This window comes from Bactrocera tryoni, chromosome 3 (genome assembly GCF_016617805.1).
Source record: "Bactrocera tryoni isolate S06 chromosome 3, CSIRO_BtryS06_freeze2, whole genome shotgun sequence".
Classification (NCBI taxonomy): Eukaryota; Metazoa; Arthropoda; class Insecta; order Diptera; family Tephritidae; genus Bactrocera; species Bactrocera tryoni.
The window spans coordinates 1-22,054 of NC_052501.1; the positions used below are offsets into that span (position 1 = coordinate 1).

A 22,054-nucleotide genomic window follows, 5' to 3' on the forward strand; every position below is an offset into this window, starting at 1 on the left:
TCGCAACAATGTTGCTAAGGAGAGTATTATAGTTTTGTTCACATAACGGTTGTTTGTAAGTCCTAAAACTAAAAGAGTCAGATATAGGGTTATATATATACCAAAGTGATCAGGGTGACGAGTAGAGTCGAAATCAGGATGTCTGTCTGTCCGTCCGTCCGTCTGTCCGTCCGTCCGTCCGTCCGTGCAAGCTGTAACTGAGCTGAGATATCATGATGAAACTTGGTACACGTATTCCTTGGCTCCATAAGAAGGTTAAGTTCGAAGATGGGCAAAATCGGCCCACTGCCACGCCCACAAAATGGCGGAAACCGAAAACCTATAAAATGTCATAACTAAGCCATAAATAAAGATATTAAAGTGAAATTTAGCACAAAGGATCGCATTAGGGAGGGGCATATTTGGTCGTAATTTTTTTGGAAAAGTTGGCGTGGCCCCGCCCCCTACTAAGTTTTTTGTAGATATCTCGGAAACTACTATAGGTATGTCAACCAAACTCTACAGAGTCGTTTTCTGCAGGCATTTCCATATACAGTTCAAAAATGGAAGAAATCAGATAATAACCACGCCCACCTCCCATACAAAGGTTATGTTGAAAATCACTAAAAGTGCGTTAACCGACTAACAAAAAACGTCAGAAACACTAAATTTTACGGAAGAAGTGGCAGAAGGAAGCTGCACCCAGGCTTTTTTTAAAAATTGAAAATGGGCGTGGCGCCGCCCACTTATGGACCAAGAACCATATCTCAGGAGCTACTAGACCGATTTCAATGAAATTCGGTATATAATATTTTCTTAACACCCTGATGACATGTACGAAATATGGGTGAAATGGGTTCACAACCACGCCTTCTTCCAATATAACGCTATTTTGAATTCCATCTGATGCCTTCTCTGTATAATATATAGTACATTAGGAACCAATGATGATAGCGGAATAAAACTTTACAAAAATACGGTATTTGAAAAATATGTAAATGACGTATAATGAAATCTCGATTATCACTTTATCATGCGAGAGTATAAAATGTTCGGTGACACCCGAACTTAGCCCTTCCTTACTTGTTTTTTTTTTGTTATAAGATAGCTTTTATAAAATAAAGGCATTTTACGACTTCAAAGTCAAAAATAGGTCGTGGAATTAATTAACAACGCTTTCTTGTTTTTTGGAAAAATGCTTTTATTTCGGTTTTAATGTTAATATTTGGTTGCAAACCCATTACTGTCAATCACGGCTTGACATCTGCGAGGCATTGACTCCACTAAACCTTTACAGATGCCCTTCGGAATATGATTCCATTCCTTTTTAACATTTTCGTATAATTCATGGAAATTTCTAACTTTATGGGAACGAACTCATTTCTTCAAATGTGTCCAAAGATTTTCGATTGGATTTAGGTCGGAGCTGCATGAAGCCCAGTCTAATAGAGTCACCATGTTTTCCTGAAACCCTATTTATCTTACTTTCATCAGAAAATAATACTCTTTTCCACTCTTTTGCTCTCTAATGGCGGTATTTTTTGGCAATCTCTAAGCGTGTCCTTCGATTGCGTTCAGAGAGTAATGGCTTCTTCCTTGAATCTCTTCCAAAGAGTCCTGCCTTGCATAATTGTCTTTTTATGGTATCTACAGACGGTGAATTTGGATTCTCCCCAAAAACCGCACCTCGAATTTGATTTGCCTCTTACGCTTACCCATTTTTTATTCACTAAAATTGTTGAATTCCTTAAGGTAGTCTGGTAACTTATGCCTATTTTCATGACTTCTTTGGAGGGTGATTTTGGCTCTTGATGTTATCTGAAATTAAATATTCTTTATTATTCTTATTCTGTAGACATGTCATTCTGGTTGGAATTACTGAACTTAATTTTCAAGACAACAAAATGGCGGACTTTGAAAAAAAGTCATTTTATTTTATCAAAGAAAGGTTTGTAAAATAAAAAGTTAGGGGTGAAAAAAATTCTCGTTAGTACCGACGCGAACTATAAGTGTGTAGAACAACCTGTTAAAATTTGCAAGCAACCGGTTCAGTAAAAAAAGTTAGGACCCGGGCCGGCCAGAAAAACAATGTTTTGAGAAAAACGCGTTTAAAGTTCCGGTCGACCTTAAAAGTTGGACTCCGATGCGCTGTATGTTCAAATTAAGCAAAAAAAAAATTTTCGATTTTTTGAACCCAAGTTACCAGACTAAAATTTTTTCCAATCGGAATCAAGTTCTTGTATGGAAAACTTTCACATTTGACAATGTAATATCCGAAAAAATTGTTCAGATCGGATTACTATAGCATATAGCTTCAATACAAACTGAACACATAGTTACTAAAAGAAATGCACTTGTGAAGGGTATATTAGCTTCGGTGCAGCCGAAGTTAACGTTTTTTCTTGTTTTACCCTTAACAGATTTACAGAAATTGTCATTTAATAAATAGGAGCAAGTCGTTGTTAATTAGTTGCACGCATCTGTACATAAATAAGTACGTACTGGTATGGAGCGAAGGACAAGACCTTTTAAGATACCTTTTTGAGTCTCGATGCAAACACACAGAACCAAAACAATAGGAATTTTGCAAATCTATATCATTTTCCGCACAGAGGCGAAAATTTTGAGCAACTGAAAATGAAAAATTCGATTATCCGAGAAATAATGATGACAACAACAACTTGTAGAAGTTGAAACGAAGCACACATGTTATGCACCGACTCTTGGGTCGCCGGTTTTAGTGCTGGAATGCCAGAAAAATTCTTGCAATATAATGTCCACATACAACTGAACAGTCTTGAGTTTGTAGTGTCGAGTCTTTATGTGTGAGCGCGAATATACCTTACATATATGTATGTATGTATGTATATCATTGGATGGGCTAGAAGTCAGCTGAATACTATGGCAGCGAAATACTCGGAATAAACTTCAATTTCAAATATGTATATGTACATATGTAAGTCTATAGCATATTCATCTTTTACTCATTAAGTTCTTTTAAATGCAGCTGGCTGCCCTCTGCCTTCAAATTTCTAATAATAAATTGAATTATTGTACGTGGCATCGATGACTTTGCAGGCTGAGTTGATGTTATTGTTAACGAAGATACCACAATTTGATGACAAGTCATGCGACATAGCAAAGCGAATGAGGGCCGGAGGCTTGATGGCCTATGAGAGTGAGAGTGTGGATAATAGCGGTGCGCGTTATTGCCGCTAAGGAATTTTAACGCATTCTATTCGAACATTCCTATCACCTCTTATAGTTCTGCTTTTGTTGTTGCTGCTATAAGAAGAAGCATAATAACCATAGCTGAATATTTGAATGAGTGTGTCTGGCATGTCCTTATTGCCAACGCAGATCATGTAGAACTCGTGCTGCATACATCAATTATATTAAAGCGGCAAAAGCGTGGGCTCAGTACACTCTTGGAATGTACGAGTAAATATGTATATGTGTATATGAGCGTATTCGTAAAGACTTGAGCGTGCTTCAAGTGTATAGTGGCTGAATCGAACGTCAGTTTCGTTGCCAAACACTTGTAGATTGCACGGAAAAGTTCAATGATGATAGCTTAATTGACTGGAGCGTGTTGAATATTCCGTCATTTTCCCAATTACGTTGCCTTCAATGCCGTTCTTTTGCATAGCTATTTTTCAATTAAGGAGTAATTTCGTCATTAGTACATGTGTAGATTTGAGAGTTGTTGTTATTTTTTTTAATTAGTGTCTTAGTAAGAAGACTAGCACTAAGAAGAAGAAAAAAGTGGGATTTTTTCAACATTTCAACGGCTTTTCAAATAAATCTGAATTAATATTTACATTATTAGTTTCAAAATTTATTGATAACAACAAGAGCAACTGTCTATATACATACATCCTTCATCTTTTTAATATTATGCAATAAACCTACCGATATTTTGAGCAGAATTTAACCTTATATATTTATGAACATAGATCGGTGAAGTTATTTCACAGATAACTACTGCTATAAACATACGCAATGAGCGTTTCGAATCGTGCTTATTGGCTTTCGTTTTATTTTAAAACTTTCTCTCGGCAACAGGTTGAAAGAAATTAAAATTTTCCATGAAAGTGGTTGCTCTCATTTATTTGAGCCAACAGGCGTCGTTTTCTTTAACCATTCAGTGTCCTTGGCTCTGCTAACCTAATTTATTGTAGGAAATTGTTTTACAAATTCCTTAAACGAAATAATCCACGAAGAAGAGGAACGACATGGCAAAGACATAGCTTGATAGGCACACTGAATTCATTCATTGGCCGCCAACTGGCACACCCACAGCTTGTAAATCAATTATGCACTACGCTCTACCGCTTCCGTGCGCACTAATGACCAGTTGGAACCACTAAAACTTTCACGTGTTTATACCTGTATGTATTAACGAATGGATTTTCTTTATCTTTCCATTGTAGTCTCAATTCAATAAGCAAAACAAAAAAACGTAAAATATGATGCACTATCGGAAAGGTGAAAATATCGAGCAGGAGTTAACCAAAGATGACTTGCCATTCGCTGATTGTTTGTCCAAGTTGCCACAAAAGGACTTTCTTTGGATGCGCGTACGTACATACATACATATATATATGTAAATATGAACTGTATGCTCATTTTTAATACAAATTTACCCACAATTTTGTGTACTCTTGTATGTGCATATGTATGTACAATATGTAGGTAAGAGGGGGTACTAAAGTACCGAATGTTATTAACTATGCCAAAAATGCTTTGGACAATGGCGAATATCGAACAGTCGTTTGGAGCGGTATGGGTGGCGGTGTGGTGAAGACGGTTTCTTGTGCAGAAGTATTGAAGCGAAGCTATCCGTTGTATCAGTTGACCCGCATGGATCAAGTTACGTAAGTAAGATAATATATATTAATAAATATAATTAAATGCTTATCAATGTACATGTAACAGATTTATATACAATTCGTGCATTATTTTATAGAAATGAAGAGCATTGGGTGCCGCAGATGGACGGTTTAGAGCCGATTATAGCTAAACGAAAGGTGCCCAGCTTACACATACTGATGACGTTGGATCCAATCGATGAGAGCATTGGCGAGTAAGTTCAGTAACGTTTTACTTACACAATAGATCCTTCATGCTGGTTGATACACATATTCCGACCATTATGATACAACTTCGGTGATTTCACATCGATGAGGCTATGAAAAGATATTCTAAAAACTTAGTCGGTTGTAAATCGTACCGGTAAAAGTGTTACACTAATCTGCCAAGAAAATGATGTTCCCCTTACTCTTTTCTTGGATGAGTCCATCATGCTCTAATCAAAAAATTCAACTTGCAAATAAGTACGGCAAATAGATATTCAAGTTTTACAATAAAAAATATAAGTTTATATTGAGTTATAAAAATATCAGTAAAATATCTCGTCTGGTGATAAGATCCAAGTTTTTTATATAATTTTGTAAGCATTGCAGCTAACCATTTCCCAATGTAGTGTGTTTTTAATTTGCATAATATCTTCAACAAGATGCCATATTACATTCCCAAGTTTTATAAAGAATCTCTCGAATGTTATGCCATCCTACCTCTTGTTTTGGCTTTGTTCCAGTTTGAATTTAAAACTTTACTCTGGCATTACGCATCGAATCTGTGTTTAATTTTTTAGCCAAGAATGTTACCCATCTGTTAATATTCATCACATACATATTGAATAACTTTAGAACGCATAATGAAGTTGAAATCAAAGTAACTGTCTGTCCGATCGTCCATCTGACACGGCCACAAAATACAGAAGATACAAAACTGTAATTAAGCTTAATGTCCACTCGACCTAGATCAATCAAACTTGTTGACAACAAGTGTGTTTAGCTCTTCTTCATACAGTGTGTATCGGATAAACTCTAGTTTAATATCGAGAATGTATGAAATCGGTCCGTGAATTACCTAGCTTCTAATTATATGGATTTTCATTATTGTAGCAGACTTTATGTCGAATATGTCAGTCAGAGTATGAGTTATCTTCATAAAATTGCATGTAATAGTGTTTTATATTTGTTGCCTTTTTCCTCATATACAATATATTAAATTTTTATTAATTAGGTTGATTTTAAGGTAAATGTCTCCGACATGGAGAAAAATGTGTTAAAACTAACGGAGTCTACGAATGTTATGATTAATACCCATTAAGTTTCTTCGAAAAATGAATTTTTACTTTTTTAATATAACGTTTTACCAACACTTGCAAGTATTTACTCATCTTTGATCCAAACGAATTGCGAGAGTATAAGCTATTCGTTTAAACCTCAACCAATCCCGAAAATATAAAATTAATTTTCAGTATTTTTTCATTCTAATTATCCGTTTATTTCTTTTTTCCACCACAGTATTCAGAAGCCCAATACGACGACTGAGTACTGGAGATGCCCGAGCTCCACCACGCAACAACAAAGACAGACACAACAAATAGGACAAAATAGCGAAGGCTTGAGACAGCGACGGCAACATGAACAAAAACGGTTGTCTAAGGAAAGACCCCAAAGCCAGGTTGCGCGACAAGAGAAGGTAAAGGATTTGCAAAGAAAAGAGCAAAGCGAAAGGCAACAGAAATCGCAAAATCCAAATAAAAATCGTACTGAGCTACGACATAATAACAGTAATGGTCAACATCGTCAGCAACGAGCTGAAAGAAAGCAAAGTGCGAAACTACAACAGCAATCTGCCCAGGCTACGCAGATGGAAGTTGGAACATCAGGTGCCACATCTGCGCCGCCTACTAATATTTCAAGTTGTATAGACACTATGGAATCTTGATTAAGAAATGGGTTAATTTGATTTGTGAAAATTAAGGAAAAGCAGATCTTAATCATGCGTGCAACACAACGGCGCAATTATAACTTTTTATGATATAGTTAAAAAAATATTTGAAAAATATACCACAAAGATAACATTTAATTCTGTTCGTGTATTTAACTATATTTTAGATATATTAAAGCACTAGTTGATGACAATAAATGTTGATGTAGTAGATACAGAAATAACTGGCAGATAGTCCTTGATCTAATTGTCAGAAAAAAATTTTTGGGGTTCCTAGGTATCAAATTTTCTAGGAAAGCTGTGATAAAAATCTGGGGTATTTTCTATGAGGAATGAGAAATAAGTTCATAACAAAAACTGCTTTATGTGTAAATACTACTGCTAGAAAGGTATTCAAACTGATATCTTACATAAGTTTTTTTTATTCCTTAGTTTTTATATTCATTACAGGTTTATTACATATTTTTTCATTTATTGCTGTTTATTAAATTTTTCCGCATATTAAATTTATGTATGTTGTATTTATGGTTGTTACTTTGTATCTATTGTTAAATAATCAAAAGTGGAGACTACATATAAATATATATACGTATACTTTTTTTTGTTTTGTATCTAATTTGTTGGATGTTTCAATCACTTTTAAATAATTTGATCATTAAAAAAGAATCTACTATGTCGATATATTATATTTAATTTTTTTATGTTTACTATAAATAAAATATTTCGAAAATGAACAGCACATTTTATGACATATAGTTAACGTTTAGCTTCAGTATGCTGCTTATGAAATTGCGAGATTAACTAATTACAATGACTGATTCTCGACGAGTTTAGATTAAATAAATCCCTCACGATCATCATCGCATGTTCTTTCGACAACTAATACATAATTAAAACAATATTTTCGATGTAAAATAAAAAATGTTAAATGTTTGCTCAGAATATATATATTTGGGAATTTACGTGTACTGACACTAAAACAAAGAACCAATTTCTATATTCTGCTTTAAAATCTATAAATAGATTTTTGTTACTATATAGCAAACAAAAATTTCAATAGCACACATTGCAATTTTCAATTAAATTATACTAAAGAAATTTTAAAGCAATTAATTAGACTTATTATTTTTATTAGAATAAATTCTGCCAATACTCTGCTTAATGTTAAATTTTTGCCACGGCATTATCAAAGGGATATTAACAGAATACCTTTTTTTAATCGAGTTTTGAAGGTTTCATTCTTTTTTATAATTTAAAGACATTTTATTAAATGTTTTATTTTGCTTCCAGACAATATATAGATTATAGAAGAATAATTTGCCACATTGAGAAAAATTCCACATTGAGAAAAATTCCACAATGAGGATTTCTCATACATACTGCTCTTCCTTCTTTTGCATTTTCTTTCTTCTGAATTTTCATTATAATTTCGCAAAAAAGATTGCTTTGATTTCCGGTCTTTTTTATATTTTAATACATATTTTTCATTAATAAATTTCATAATTATTTTTATTGTGGTTATAATGTTTTAATGACTTGCTTTCTAATTATGATTTTTCTAGTTATTATTGTTTTGTTGTTACTGTTGTATGAGCATTTCTCATACGCCTTTGTTTTCAGATTGCGCTGTATTGTGTTGGATATAAATATGTTGCATTTGTTTGTTGCATATGCATTTACACACAATTTTCCAAGCTCTGAATATAAAAGTCCTAAGCTTCACTCTCTCCAGGTGTTGCAGTTTCCTCTTCGTTAATTGGAACAATCAGATTCTCCTTGGACATGAGATTATACTTCGTGACAAAATGAGTGAAGCGATGACATAAATACGTTTCAGCCTCAAATTCATCAAATATTCGCCGGTGATGAAAATACGCATGGGAAAATATTCGGTAAACACGACGACACACTGAACCTAATTTGGTCACTGATGACTCCTTGATTGAAACCCTAGCGAAAAGTGTAAAAATACTGAAATTTAAGCAATAACTTATATAACTATAAATACTACAATTTTGTAAATAAAAAGAAAAAGAATAGGGTAATTCAAGCAATTAATAGTTGTTTTAATAGCGGGGCACATTAAATGCAGAGAACGCTCAATCTAACTTCTGAATATCTGTCTTCTGACCTTCGCCTTACTAATAACTGGCATTATGTTTACCTGCTTGGGAAGTATTTATTACTATTCAAGAGACATGCTGCGCCGTCCAGTGTATGTCGTGTATAATCAATGGCGGGGCATTCTTTTGGGGTTTTATGTGCAGCACATAGGAATATCCATTGATCGGTGGCCGTCATTTGTGTGCATGTCGTAGGTGAGCATTGTTTTTGCAAACGAACAGCCAGTCCATTTAGTTCCATACAAAATTGTCTATACGAAAAGTAAAATTTAATGATCTAAAAATCGTATGTTAAATATTCACCTGAGATGTTCGTATTTCCAAACCCCTTCATCTTGAGCTTCTGGCATTGTCAAAATTAACTCAACATTTGATGGATCACGTTTGATCAGTTGCTGAATGTATTGTTGTACAGCCAAAGTGCTATCCATTTCTTCTAATGGTTCATCCGCCCAGCGAGAGAAATCCTGCAAAGTAAATTCGTTTCTACTTTTTCACCATATGCTTCGACTACATGTTAGGTCTAACTCTGATTGAATGGAAACTGTATTCACATAATAAAGACTAATCACTTTAGCACTTCCTTCCTACAAACCTTTGCTTTTGTTCCTGGTCTGTTTCTTCGCAGAATCGTCGTGCTGTCCGCCATCTTCATGTTTCTTTAGACTCTTCCCTTTTTAAGAAAAAAAGAAAGGCAAGTGAAGTGTTTGTTCCCTATTATGGGCGTGTTAATCAGTTTTATACTACCACTATAAGAATTTAAATATTTGATAATATAATTTAATTTAATTTCAATAAATATTCGTTTTAAATTTAGTATATTAAGAGTAGTCTTTCATATGAAAAATCTTTAGTTTATCGTAATCCTCTTTCCACTAATTTCTCGTTTGTGAAAATTTTTGACAACTCCTCCGTTCATTGATTCAGAGTGGTTGTATGAGATACATTCATTACAGGGTTGAATTTAACGTAACAAAAAATATTTACGATGGAGGAGTGTCACTTCAACTACGACGTAACATTTGTGCTATAATTATTATTTTATTTTTCGTAGACACGTAGTCAGAGCTACTGAATTATATTTTTAATAATAAGAGTATTATTAATATTTGTTTCTTTTTTATTTTGCATGTAATTCAGAGTTAGTCCGGTTAACTACACATAAATAAATATTTTGTAGCACCGTTGTGAACTGCTTTCGTGCGACGAAATCCACATGAAATACGTGTGGCAGCATTAATCTCAATACTGAAAATAAAAAGACAAAGGATAGGAAAGTGAAAAGACGATTCTGACTGTAACATAAATTGCGTTTCTATTGTGCGAAAATTAAGTAAAATAACTAATTTTTGTGATATTTACAAATAAGAAAATCAGGAATTCAAAAGAGAAAATGTCGTACGCATATTTATTTAAATATATTATCATTGGCGATACTGGTGAGTCTATAAATTGTTTAATGAAAACTGTCAATTGTGTACACAAATAAATTAAATGAAAATTATGACAATGAGTTCTTTTTGCAAAATGTTTAGCCAGTGCATATTAAACGTAGAGTCAAAACATTAATTTTTAACCAAAAAGAAGACATTTAAAAGTTTTATGTTTTTTTTTTATGTTACACGAATATTAGCAGCTGCTTAGATTATTTTCATTAGTTGATACTCGTGTGATGACGAAAGCAGAGGGTGACATGTACCTTGAAAACCTTTTTGGAAAATCGATATTTTGACATTGTTGCTGCGTTCTAGCATACATAGATAATACTTAATAAAATTGAACAAAGGGTATCGGTATTGTTCTAAGTTTCCTTATAAATTTATTAATAATATGGTAAAAAAATACAAGTTAATCTTTAATATTTATTGTGATTTAAAAACTGTTTGTCATATATAAAATATCTAGCTACTCGTTTATTGTTTTTTTTTTAACTTTACACGGTCATATTAACTTAATTTTGCAAATGAAAATAATTAAATTTCTGTTATGTTCGCATACCTAAACAAACATACAAAAGAAAAATAACTGTGTGATTAGTATAAAAGATACAAATATTTATGATTAAATTATCGCATATTTATATAATGACATTATTATTACTAATTATTGTTATTTTCTTCTAAGGTGTCGGAAAGTCATGCCTTCTACTTCAGTTCACCGACAAACGCTTCCAACCTGTGCATGATTTGACGATTGGCGTGGAATTTGGGGCACGCATGATTACGATTGACGGCAAACAAATCAAACTACAAATCTGGGACACGGCTGGCCAGGAAGCGTTTAGGTATAATGTTAAACGGCCGATTTAATAAAAATTTAAACAATTTCGATGTACCTTTCAGATCAATTACTCGTTCATATTACCGTGGAGCAGCCGGAGCTTTGTTGGTGTATGACATCACCCGTCGTGAAACCTTTAATCATTTGACTACATGGCTGGAGGATGCGCGCCAACATTCGAACTCAAATATGGTCATTATGCTAATTGGCAACAAGAGGTCTGTAATAAATATCTAGTTGGATATGCTTTATTAATATACGTATGTATGTATATACATATGTATGAATATTTTGAATTTGCAAAACCTTTTTATTAGCTTTTAACCCCACATATATATGATGATTCATTCTCCTAAAGTTTATCTCCATTCTGTTTGCACAAACATATATATATACTTGTGGTATACATAGAATTATTTACAAATCTATATTTGTATTTACCCTCAATGATAAGCTATTATATTTTGCATAGTGATTTGGATTCACGACGTGAAGTTAAAAAGGAGGAGGGTGAAGCTTTTGCACGCGAACATGGTCTAGTATTTATGGAAACGTCAGCTCGCACAGCTGCCAATGTAGAGGAAGCGTTTATTAATACAGCGAAAGAGATTTACGAGAAAATACAAGAAGGTGTTTTCGATATAAACAATGAGGTGATTACTAAATTTATATAAAGATTTATTAATTTTTGTAAAAATAATACAATAATATATAAATAATGCAAATTTGAAATATTATATTTCTTGTATGTTTACAGGCAAATGGCATTAAGATTGGACAACAGCATTCCCCAACGAATCCCTCACTGCCGGGTGCTGGTAATCAAGCTGGATCGGCTAGTAGCGGCTGCTGTTAAGTGGCACTTCACAGCTGCGGCTGAAGTTAGTGATTTTTTCTAACATATACAAAACCAATATAACTATTAACTAGATATTTTCCTTACTTCACAAGTTTATTATATTTTTGTTTAATTTTGTTTATGTTGTTTTTTATTTTAAATCAACTAAAAGTGAAATGTGTGTAACGGAAAACCGGCATTTCAAAATATTCTTATAATATAAGATATGAACGAATCTAAAAAACATATAAGCATATATCAGTAGATCAACAGCACGCAAATAGAAAATCAAAACCAAATAAAGTCTTTAAAACTTATTTAACTGGCTATGAGATTATTACACTTATTATGGAAAGTGTCCGGAGTTTAAGCAGAGAAGTTTTTGAATTATGTGCTTAACTGAACTGAACTGAAAACAAAATATACATACATAAAGCCGTTTATCTTTTTTTGCTATAATAACCAACAGTGTGAAAATGAAAATGGAATGGTACATTTAAATTTTCAAAATCACTGGAATATTATTTCTAAATACATGGTTGTTTTACACCACGGAAACTGTTTGTAAGAAAAAGTTACTACTTTGAAAAAACTTATAAATTGGTGAATTTTGGAAAACGTTTTAAAAATAACTATGTATGCCGTGAGTTTCCAATAGTCACCAAAAAAGTCAATGAACAATAATCTGGGCTCCAACCTTAATTAACGATTTTGACTGGTGCTGCTGGTGACGCGGTGACGTTCTTTTTCTCATTTCACAAATTTCGCAAACTTCGCGCAAACGTTCATCATAATTTTAAACGCTTAAAGATTAATGCGGGCAATACAAGCTATTAGAATTAAACAAAAGAGACAAAAACCAAAAGTGTTATAAGGGCTTTTAAAAATACCAAAACTAAATACTACAAGCATATAATTAAACCTTTTAATATAATTATTAATTGGTAATTAACGATTGATCTTACAATACCTAGGAACAATTAAAATATAACACATATACTCTATAAAAATATGCGAAACAAAAACACTAACACTATAATTATCCAGAAAAAAATACACTGTTTTATATAAGTAAATTCTAGAAACAAGGATTAAAATTATATACGGACTTAATTACTGTATTTACATGAATACATTCAAAATCACTTAAAAAGTTATCGGTATACATTTTCTTATATAAGTATATTATAATATATAGCAGACGTCTTTTGCTTGTCTTTGCGTTGTTTTGTGTTATTGTTGTATTATTTTTTATATTGTATATTGTTGTTTTTTGGAAAATTTTAATGCGTTAACAAATTTACACTGGAACTGTAGGTGTGCATAAAAAACATTTGAATATTAAAACAAAAAAATCGTAAGGGAAGTGGCAAATAATGGTTAAATAAATGAAAAACTTCTCGATTATATAGATTTCTTGACTGGATTGTCTGTGCTTACAAATTCTAATTTATATTTTGTTCTTTTCTTGGTTCCCGTCTATTTACTGTAAGGAATGGTTATTTTCTAAATTATTTAAGCGCATAAAATAAATGAATTTATTTAAACACAACCATGAAATATATAATAAATTATACTTAAACTTATAAACCTTACATACCTACATACATATTTACACGCGAATATTTGCATTAATGGATATTTTTGAATTGATAATTTTACACAAAATATTGCGAACAAAATATGAGATAAATATTGCAGAAAAATTATTTTAAGATAATTAAAGTTTGATATGTGACTAAATAAAATTAAACAAATAAATACACTTACAATCAGATGAAATGTATACCCTTTTGCTTGCGGAATATTATTTTTTGTTATGCTGAAGTTGGCGGGCAGATCCTCTGGATATCCACTCGTAGCGTGATATCTTAGGAGTGCTTTCAGTAATTTATTCAATAGTTACATACATATATGCATATATGTATATTCCGAGTCTCGCACACTTATTTTTTAATTATTTTATTGGGATATTCGTTAGGTGTGAGTTTACATGTTCAATGAATCTCACTCATCTAACCTCCATACAATTTCAACAAGTTGCAAATAACAGGTGGAAAAACATTACAAAATGCGTCATAACGAAACAATTATGGCCAAAATATGACAGGAAAAGAATCAACGACTTATTAAATAGGTCAAGAAAAAGCATTTACAGAGTAACAGCTACCACAACAGGGCACTGGCCATTTGGTGAACATGCATCCAAAATGGGTATGCCCTACAACGGCATCTGCCATGGCTGCGGAGTAGCAGGGAACAAGGAAACAATCTTCCACTTTCTCTGCGAATGCCCATCTCTAGCACATATCCGACACAAAACACTTGGAATCCATCAAGCACCAAACCTTAAATGGATTTCCACTAAAAGCATATCGGACATAAGTAGTTTCATCGAAACCTCAAAATGGTTTGAGAGAAAAGGTGAAACGTAATAGCAGATACAGGAGGTTCTACGAATAGTGTATCAAAATGGCACATCAAGTGCTAATTGAGCCCGATAGGGCTGCATTCCTACCTACCTACCTAAGCTCCCTCGCCCTATATATGAGTTTCTCTAGGAACTAGGAGCAATATGTAATTGAGATAATTTACTTACCGTAATAGAAACAGGTGCCGCTTTTCAGTTTTCTTATTAAATTAATGTACAATTAGATGAATGACAATAAAAACTAACGTGTATTTCTCCTGAGGTAGATATAATAAATTACAAAAAACTTAGAAACTATAACAAATTTGTCAGCCAAAAAAATTTCTATATTTCGGATACATCACTGGATCTGACTTTCTCTCCCTTGTCGCAGAATTCTATCAGGTAGGAGGCCGCTCCAGATAAGACTATAAACGCTCCGGCGAAATAGAATGCGTCGTCCCATCTGCAATCGGAAAGCATATACATAGTTTATTCGGTAATGTAAATGGAATTGTAAATAAGAATTGTTTATTAGCTTGGATTGAATTTTATTAGAATAGATTAGGACTAGAATAAAACTCCAAAATGAGATTTTCAGAAGAAGCACCAAATGTCCGGTCTGAGATCTTGAACGCGTATATACATACATATATACAATTGTATACATACATATATACAATTGTAAAGATTTCAAGTTCGCAAAATACCTTAAAAATGGCAATGCTTCGTTTCTCCTATAAAAAAAACCTTCCCTACACCTGCGCAAATTTACATATTTTTCAAGTTGAATAAAATAATCTATAATATAGGGTACAGTCTAATCAACACCACTAGATTTTATTATTGATAGCAGAATTGGTTTTTCATTCGGATTGCTGATGACTGAGTCTTTTCTACATCTTTGCATCGCTTCTGATAAATTTTTGTTTACATGGCTTCTAAGGTATACGAACGTATTTTATTTACATAAATATAAGGCAGCCAGACAGCAGATTATCTCAGTTTTAGAATTAAAGCGAGGCGTGGAGAGAGGGGTTTCCAAAAGCAATCACTATATAAATTGATTTTAACTCACCTCAGCGTCATTTCAAAAATTGCGCCAGCAATCGGTGGTCCCACTATCATACCGACGCCTTGAACCAACAGCACCAAACCATAGGCGCGAGTAAAATCTTCTAAATTCACAATTCTGACGCAAATGCTTGGCGTAAGCGAATAAGAACTGGCGAATGTGAAACCGAAGGCTATACAAGCTAGCAAGAGTCCAACATAGGTGTTCACCACGAGTGGCATTAGAAGCACCGCGATTCCACAAACTAAAAAAGATGAATATATTAATGACAAAGAAGCAGTATATCAGTTATATTATAAACAATATATCACTCACCTACCATACACGCCGAATAGCAGATATTCACATTCATCCAAGAACGATCACCCACATAACCCAGACCGATCATGCCTATGGTTTGCGCGATTCCAATAACCGAAATCATATGCGCACTGTCCACTGCTTCGTAACCGTGGATTTTCATATGCTCCGGCAGATAAAGATATGGTATCATGAACCTATAATTGTGATTGCCAGTATTAGTGGAACTGTTTTTTGTTCGTTGAAACTCTCGCTTACCAAATGAACAAAAATAATATTGACAAATTAAATAGTGTAAATTTCGCATCAGCAAATAATGAGAAATTAAACGTCGATTTCATGGCGCCAACCGCATATTCGTACCAAGTCTGCAAAACAGGTAATACAATAAATAAATTCAAAATGAATTTTTCTATCTATATGAGTACATATAGTATGTATACTTAAACATCTCTATGTACGCTAAGTACTATTATAATTATATACCTACATAGTATGTATATATAATCCGAAACACCACAGGACATTGCATCATACTTGTTCCTATATAATAACAATAAACACATTTCCTTGTCAAAATGCACAGGAATCCCAATTTTATTTAACAAAGGGTGGTAAATTTCTTCATCGGTGGTACCGTTTCAAAGAGTTTCATACCTTGCTTATGTACAATAAGGAAATGCTAATTTTAAAGGCTGTAAGCCTTTCCCTTTTGGACTACTTTATTTGGTTTTGAGCTATGATAAAGAATATAATCAGGAAAAGGTGGAAAAATCGCTTCCAAAAAAGAATAACAATACACGTAAAAGAATTGTCCTACTCCACTCCTACACATTATAGGATTAGTCAAATTTATTTCGTGGCGTTTACCCTCAATCTATAAAGTTTACTTACGTCTTCTTTCACCTTTGCATGTACCGCTGTCGAGTGCCGAAAGATATTCGGACAGGAAGTCGTACGGCGAAAATATGGTTTCAAGGTTGTACTACGGTCACGTGAGATATTATTGTGTATTCGCATATTCTTCTGGAGATTGGCACTTGGTATTGAGCTAGTTTGTCGTAGATTCAAGCGCGATATTAACTTCATTGGTGGGCTATGAGCTTCTACATAATGTTTTGAGTCTTTGAAAACATCATTTTCCAGCTTCAAAATATTTGTACAATTAGTCAGATTTTTTACATTATCTTCCAAAATTAGTGAAGAACCGTTATTATTTAATCTACGGGCAGTCTCATTTGATAACTGTTTATTATACTCGGCGTCAATAGATTCTATATTTAACTGCTCGACTTCAATTGTAGTCTCAGTAATGTCACCCATGAGTGCGTTAATTTGGGACTCTATAATGACTGCTGTTTTCTTGGGTCCATGTGATGTTAAAGATGGCATATTTCCATGAGAAGAAGATTTCATATCGTCTCTAAATCGTTGTGACAAATGCGGATACAGACTACTGACTTTACACTCGTGATCTAAATTTTGAGATCCCAAGAAGGTAGGAATGAGCATCTCGCTATATAAACGTTTCATGTAATTGGTATCATGGATTTCTTTTCTTAGATTTGCATTACTTTTAGTCAAAATCATATCATTTAACGTTTGCTTCGTTGGATTTTCTTTATGGTTTATAATAGAAATGGGAGATGTGGGTAAACTTTGTGAACGAGTTTCCTTTTCTAATTTTTTTTCTCCATTTATCCAATCGGGAGCACGCATTAATGCACCACAGATGCAAGTGTTCAGCATAGTACCGGCGAGAATTAATGTGGCTATTCTCCAACCGTAGCTATCAATAAGCCATTGGGTCAGAGGTGCATATAATAATGTGCCGATTCCCGTGCCAGACGCAGCAATGCCAGTAGCGAATGTTCGTTTCTTATCGAACCAAAAAGCGATTGATACAACTGCTGTTACATATCCTATTCCCAGACCCAAACCAGAAATGATACCAAATGTCAACATCAACATTTCCACAGAGTTACAAAGTGAGGAGAGACCAAATCCGACGGCTGATAGAAAACCTCCAAATATGGTCATTTTACGACAGCCATACTTATCAACTAGATTCGACCAAATCGGTCCCATTAATAGTGGTACCGAAAAGAATAACGAACTAATCCACGCCGTCTTTGAAGCGGATTCTCCAAAGTAATTTAACAATTCAGAATTAATCAGACCAAATGAGAACCCTAAACCATCAGCGATTAGAGAAACAATGAGTGAGGCTATTACAATGATCCAGCCGTAACCACCATCAGGTACCGCTGGCGTCTTCTTATCTATCGAGTTCGAACCTATCGAGTCGGCCGATTCATTAGAGATAAGACGATTCGACGTTCTCGTGGCATTACGGCTATCAAACATTGTGAGTGTTTCTTTACTAGTTGTAGTAGTCAGGCGGTCATTGCCATCGTTCACCCTTATTGGACAGCAAATCAGCAGACGCTCATTGATAGCATGGTCGCAGCTTGTAGAGAGCCTGGGAAATTCAACCTCAATACAATCCTGTTGGCTGTATGATGGATTACATCTTACTGTTGGTATCACTGGTGTCGTATTCGATCTCATTTCTCTAGTATTTGGGTTGTTTGTGTCTACGATTGGATGTTCCAAAACCATGCTGTTTTCTTACTGATTTTACAACTAGTTGCAAGTCGGCTGTTTAAAATGGCACTGAGATTAAACTTGCTTGTATGTTTTGTTGAATCCTGTTTACGTTCAATTAAATTGTTAGCGAGTTTTGCCGCAGGCAGATTCGTCTCATATTTAGCAATGTAACATAATTAATTTGATTCTTTTCTACTTTCACTCTACATTTATATCACAGTTCTTAGCACAAACGTTTGTAAGCATGTACACGCGGTAACGGAACGTCTGAATCGCTCTGATTACTTTCGAATCTAAAACTAATGGCGCACTTCGTCTGATGGAATTGGCGGACTTATTGCGACTGCAGCGCCGTAGGTGATAACACAGCTCGGGAAGTCTACTCGTAACTGTGCGCGTCCACAAAAGACGCTGCTCTGAACTGAGAGTGGAGCACTCTGTCGGAACAGAATTTCTACACACACATATGTAAGTACAAGTAAGTGATGGTTCGACACAAAGGGAAGACAAGTGCGTGTATTGGACTGATTGAGCTTTTGTTTAATTTAAAAGCCACAAGTATGTATATAAAACATAATTGATATACCTAATACAGATTACCCTGAATTGTAATGTAGATAGAAAATTTCAATTGAGATCGAACTAACAGCGATTCCAGGCTCAAAAAGCCTTTAATTTGAAAAAATGCCAATACGATTATCAACAATGAAAGTACTGACTTTCTCGCCGGAAGAAGAGGTGTTCTCGTAACACATTTCTTCTGAGAGAATGCGAAAGTTTGAACTTAATCTAGATAAGAAACTGATTAAAAATATTTTCAACTCTTTTGCGAAATTGGAGACTCTGAATTCTGATTTGTACCAATCGTGATTTGTTAATTATTACAAAATCTTGCTGTTTAAAGAAAATTTTAATGAGTTTAGTGTGCGTGGTGCGAGTCTGAAAGCCTAAACAATCAAGGATAAATTATGTGGATTATTTATCATTATTTTATTAACGTTCTAACAACTTTTATGACCTACTTTTCTTCGATGTAATATTTTCAGAGGCTTCGTAAGGCAACTTCACCACTTTCTCATAGTACAGAACAGACCGAAACACCGAACGAGTATTGAAAATAAATTGGAGCTTGAATCAATTAGCTTGGACTAGTTGAATTTACTGTTAGGTTCATATACGTTGGCATATATGTACATACATAGTATGTATGTCAGTATGCTTGTATGGATACCAATATTCATAACAGAGTGGAAACTTGTTGGTAAATCGTGTTCAAATAAGGGAGGAGTAAGCATTTTTTCTTCTTAGTAGCAATGTAGGTTAGATTCATGGAATATTTATTTTTGTTTGAGTGCGAATCCTAATGAAAGGAACTAGTTGCTGCCGAGTGGCTGATCGAAACCGAAAAACTAGTTTTTTGTTTTAATTTTCCTCCCTGGAATTGGCGCACCCGATGAGCGAAAGCTTTTCGAAAATAAATGTCTCATCAAAAGCCTATGAAAACAGTTAGTTAGCTGAATACTTGAAGTCCATAACGGGTTTGTTATTGTTTACTTTAAATTCAAAAATTTTAATATTATTTATTTGTATTGCGTAATTTTATATTTATTAAAACATTACTGTTTTACAGTACAATGAGCATAAACGTCTGGACATCCTTATAAATGAGTATTTGAGTGGTTTATACAATATTTTGTCGCTGTTTGTGTAAATGTGCATGTGTGTGAATATGTCTTTCCCTCTATTTTAGAGTTTTAAGCCGATATCAGTTTACTCCCCTCCCTCTTTCTCCTAACAATTCCGCACGGATGTATACTTTAATCCAATATTACATGCCCAATTGAATTTTTTGTAAAACTATAGGTTTGTTTGTTAAAAATACATCGTGCGTAATTAAAGAAATTTGTGAATCTAAGAATATTATCAGTGTATCCGAAAAACGTAAAAATATTGAGCAAGTGTATGTCTACAATGTTTAGATAAATGTTTACATAATGGCATAAAAGTATTTTTTTTGCTTTTTGTGCACTAACTTAAGTGTTAAAAGGCTGTGCCTTTCGCCTGTTTTTTGTTTTCATCACAATATTTTTATTTCGGTTTTTACAAAAGGCAAATAAAGGTATGCGAACGCGATAAAATGCTTTGTTGCATGGATATTTCTTCAAAATCTTCGCTTTAACGCTTTATACATATATGTATGTACATACATAGATGTTGGGACAAGCTACTAAAAGCTAAAAAATATAATTTATAGCCAATGAACTCGATTATTTAAAGTTAAAATCAGTGGGTTGTTAAATTAATTCTTCTGAAAGCAGTTTGGTAAAATATAATATATATTGCATATTATATAATTGATTTGTGTAAAGTTTGATTGGCCTGTGGGGATATACATACATATGTATGTACATACATACTTACAGTGCACTCGCACCTGGATGAGCGGTCTATTCTTATACGTACTTTCGCAACAAGTTGCAGCAGAGTATAATAGTTTTGTTCATATAAACGAGCTAATCGAGATTTATATAGAATTATATTATCATGTCAGGATGGCGAGACGAGTTGAAATCCGTCTATCTGTCCATTCGTTATAACTTTTCAAGTTCACAGATACCGAGTATGTCGAACAAAGTGCCTATGACTAATCTATCTGTGAGGTTATCTTAATGCAACTCCGGCAGCATCTTTTTGTTGTAATAATATGTTGTGACATACAAATGGGTCAACACTTCTAGCCTGCGTAAGACTTCAATGTTTCGGTTGGCATTGTACCGTATGCACTGGTCAATATATAAGATACCTAGCAAAATTAAGTGGCCAAGCCTTCATACTCTACATACATACAATGATTTTCGTTGTCCTAGCAGACTTTATGTCGAATATGTCACAAAATTGCATAGAAACATGTTCTAGAGTACACTTGTGTAATAAAAGGCTATTACGTATATAGAATAGGACCTTGATGAAAATGAATATTATGCACAGTCTGTTGTGCAAAAATTACGTTCACTTTAACCAGAGCACACTGTATATGTATGTATATTTTATGTGTTTATCTAAAGTTCTTTAGAAAAAAATGGATTTGTTTTTATATCCCCATTATTTTATATATAGTAAATAGTTCTTGAGCGAAATGAATGTTTTCACCTTTTTGGTTTGTATGTATATCAAAAGTTTTAAGCAATTCTTCTCTCTTGGACAAATGGACTCACTTAAAAAAGTTAAGTTCATTGTAATAAAAAAATCATAGTGGGGGCGTTTTAATTGCTTACGGTTAATTTTTTTGTCGTTGCGTTGACTACATACATACGAGTATAATATTAATTTTGCGCATTATTTGATTCACAGATTATTATTTTATTCTCTGCATATTTATTGTGCATTCTGTGTGTACAAACAAAAAACATACAGAACACAAAAATAATTGTAAAGGACCAAATAAATGCAATTCATACTTACATTAAATATGTTTGAAATCTATATATTGTATAATTTTTAGAATTTTTCGTTCGTTGTAAAAACCTTCCAACTGGCAGATTGAAAATTAAGAAAATGAAAACCCTTGCCACCTATCTGTCAATCTGTTTACAAATTAATCATCAATTAAGTTTTTATTCTTCATTTTATCGATT

General features: G+C 33.6%; 4 protein-coding genes across 6 annotated transcripts; 2 read left to right on the forward strand and 2 right to left on the reverse strand.

The window, feature by feature from the left end:
• Positions 1–4,382: 4,382 nt before the first annotated feature.
• On the forward strand, positions 4,383–7,004 carry LOC120770060 (ribonuclease P protein subunit p25-like protein). The gene is made up of 4 exons (XM_040097180.1): positions 4,383–4,559; positions 4,675–4,856; positions 4,949–5,065; positions 6,354–7,004. Exons 1-4 carry the CDS (start codon positions 4,449–4,451, stop codon positions 6,778–6,780), a joined length of 837 nt encoding a protein of 278 aa, XP_039953114.1. The 5' UTR covers positions 4,383–4,448; the 3' UTR covers positions 6,781–7,004.
• Positions 7,005–7,881: 877 nt separating this feature from the next.
• LOC120770061 (MOB kinase activator-like 4) lies at positions 7,882–9,787 on the reverse strand. 2 transcript variants are annotated; one of them, XM_040097181.1, is made up of 5 exons: positions 9,654–9,787; positions 9,502–9,579; positions 9,210–9,373; positions 8,948–9,157; positions 7,882–8,754 (listed from the first exon to the last, which is right to left on the reverse strand). In XM_040097181.1, the coding sequence occupies exons 2-5, from the start codon at positions 9,559–9,561 to the stop codon at positions 8,496–8,498; spliced, it is 693 nt and encodes a 230-aa protein (XP_039953115.1). In that variant the 5' UTR covers positions 9,562–9,579; positions 9,654–9,787; the 3' UTR covers positions 7,882–8,495. The 2 variants fall into 2 exon arrangements, with proteins under 2 accessions (XP_039953115.1, XP_039953117.1); XM_040097183.1 differs by having other exon boundaries at positions 7,882–8,733; positions 9,502–9,784.
• A 368-nt stretch (positions 9,788–10,155) lies between these two features.
• On the forward strand, positions 10,156–12,341 carry LOC120770062 (ras-related protein Rab-2A). The gene is made up of 5 exons (XM_040097184.1): positions 10,156–10,345; positions 11,031–11,190; positions 11,249–11,404; positions 11,659–11,839; positions 11,944–12,341. The coding sequence occupies exons 1-5, from the start codon at positions 10,300–10,302 to the stop codon at positions 12,040–12,042; spliced, it is 642 nt and encodes a 213-aa protein (XP_039953118.1). The 5' UTR covers positions 10,156–10,299; the 3' UTR covers positions 12,043–12,341.
• A 2,334-nt stretch (positions 12,342–14,675) lies between these two features.
• Positions 14,676–21,891, reverse strand: LOC120770057 (monocarboxylate transporter 9-like). Of its 2 annotated transcripts, XM_040097176.1 has the most exons (5): positions 16,704–21,891; positions 16,068–16,177; positions 15,825–16,006; positions 15,513–15,753; positions 14,676–14,900 (listed from the first exon to the last, which is right to left on the reverse strand). In XM_040097176.1, exons 1-5 carry the CDS (start codon positions 18,429–18,431, stop codon positions 14,780–14,782), a joined length of 2,382 nt encoding a protein of 793 aa, XP_039953110.1. In that variant the 5' UTR covers positions 18,432–21,891; the 3' UTR covers positions 14,676–14,779. The 2 variants fall into 2 exon arrangements, with proteins under 2 accessions (XP_039953110.1, XP_039953111.1); XM_040097177.1 differs by lacking the exon at positions 14,676–14,900 and having other exon boundaries at positions 15,627–15,753; positions 15,829–16,006.
• Between the last annotated feature and the right edge of the window lie 163 nt (positions 21,892–22,054).

Bases quoted from the DNA above. Each gene is read 5' to 3' on its own strand.
- LOC120770061 (XM_040097181.1), bottom strand. From the start codon at position 9,561: ATGAAGATGGCGGACAGCACGACGATTCTGCGAAGAAACAGACCAGGA. The intron at 9,374-9,501 runs GTTTGTAGGAAG...TTTACTTTGCAG, and splicing joins GACCAGGAACAAAAGCAAAG to GATTTCTCTCGCTGGGCGGA. The intron at 8,755-8,947 runs GTAAACATAATG...CTTAAATTTCAG, and splicing joins AATAAATACTTCCCAAGCAG to TATTTTTACACTTTTCGCTA.
- LOC120770060 (XM_040097180.1), top strand. From the start codon at position 4,449: ATGATGCACTATCGGAAAGGTGAAAATATCGAGCAGGAGTTAACCAAA. The intron at 4,857-4,948 runs GTAAGTAAGATA...ATTATTTTATAG, and splicing joins ACCCGCATGGATCAAGTTAC to AAATGAAGAGCATTGGGTGC. The intron at 5,066-6,353 runs GTAAGTTCAGTA...TTTCCACCACAG, and splicing joins ATCGATGAGAGCATTGGCGA to TATTCAGAAGCCCAATACGA.
- LOC120770057 (XM_040097176.1), bottom strand. From the start codon at position 18,431: ATGGTTTTGGAACATCCAATCGTAGACACAAACAACCCAAATACTAGA. The intron at 16,007-16,067 runs GTAAGCGAGAGT...TCACAATTATAG, and splicing joins ATATTATTTTTGTTCATTTG to GTTCATGATACCATATCTTT. The intron at 15,754-15,824 runs GTGAGTGATATA...CATCTTTTTTAG, and splicing joins CTATTCGGCGTGTATGGTAG to TTTGTGGAATCGCGGTGCTT.
- LOC120770062 (XM_040097184.1), top strand. From the start codon at position 10,300: ATGTCGTACGCATATTTATTTAAATATATTATCATTGGCGATACTG. The intron at 10,346-11,030 runs GTGAGTCTATAA...TTTTCTTCTAAG, and splicing joins TATTATCATTGGCGATACTG to GTGTCGGAAAGTCATGCCTT. The intron at 11,191-11,248 runs GTATAATGTTAA...TGTACCTTTCAG, and splicing joins GCTGGCCAGGAAGCGTTTAG to ATCAATTACTCGTTCATATT.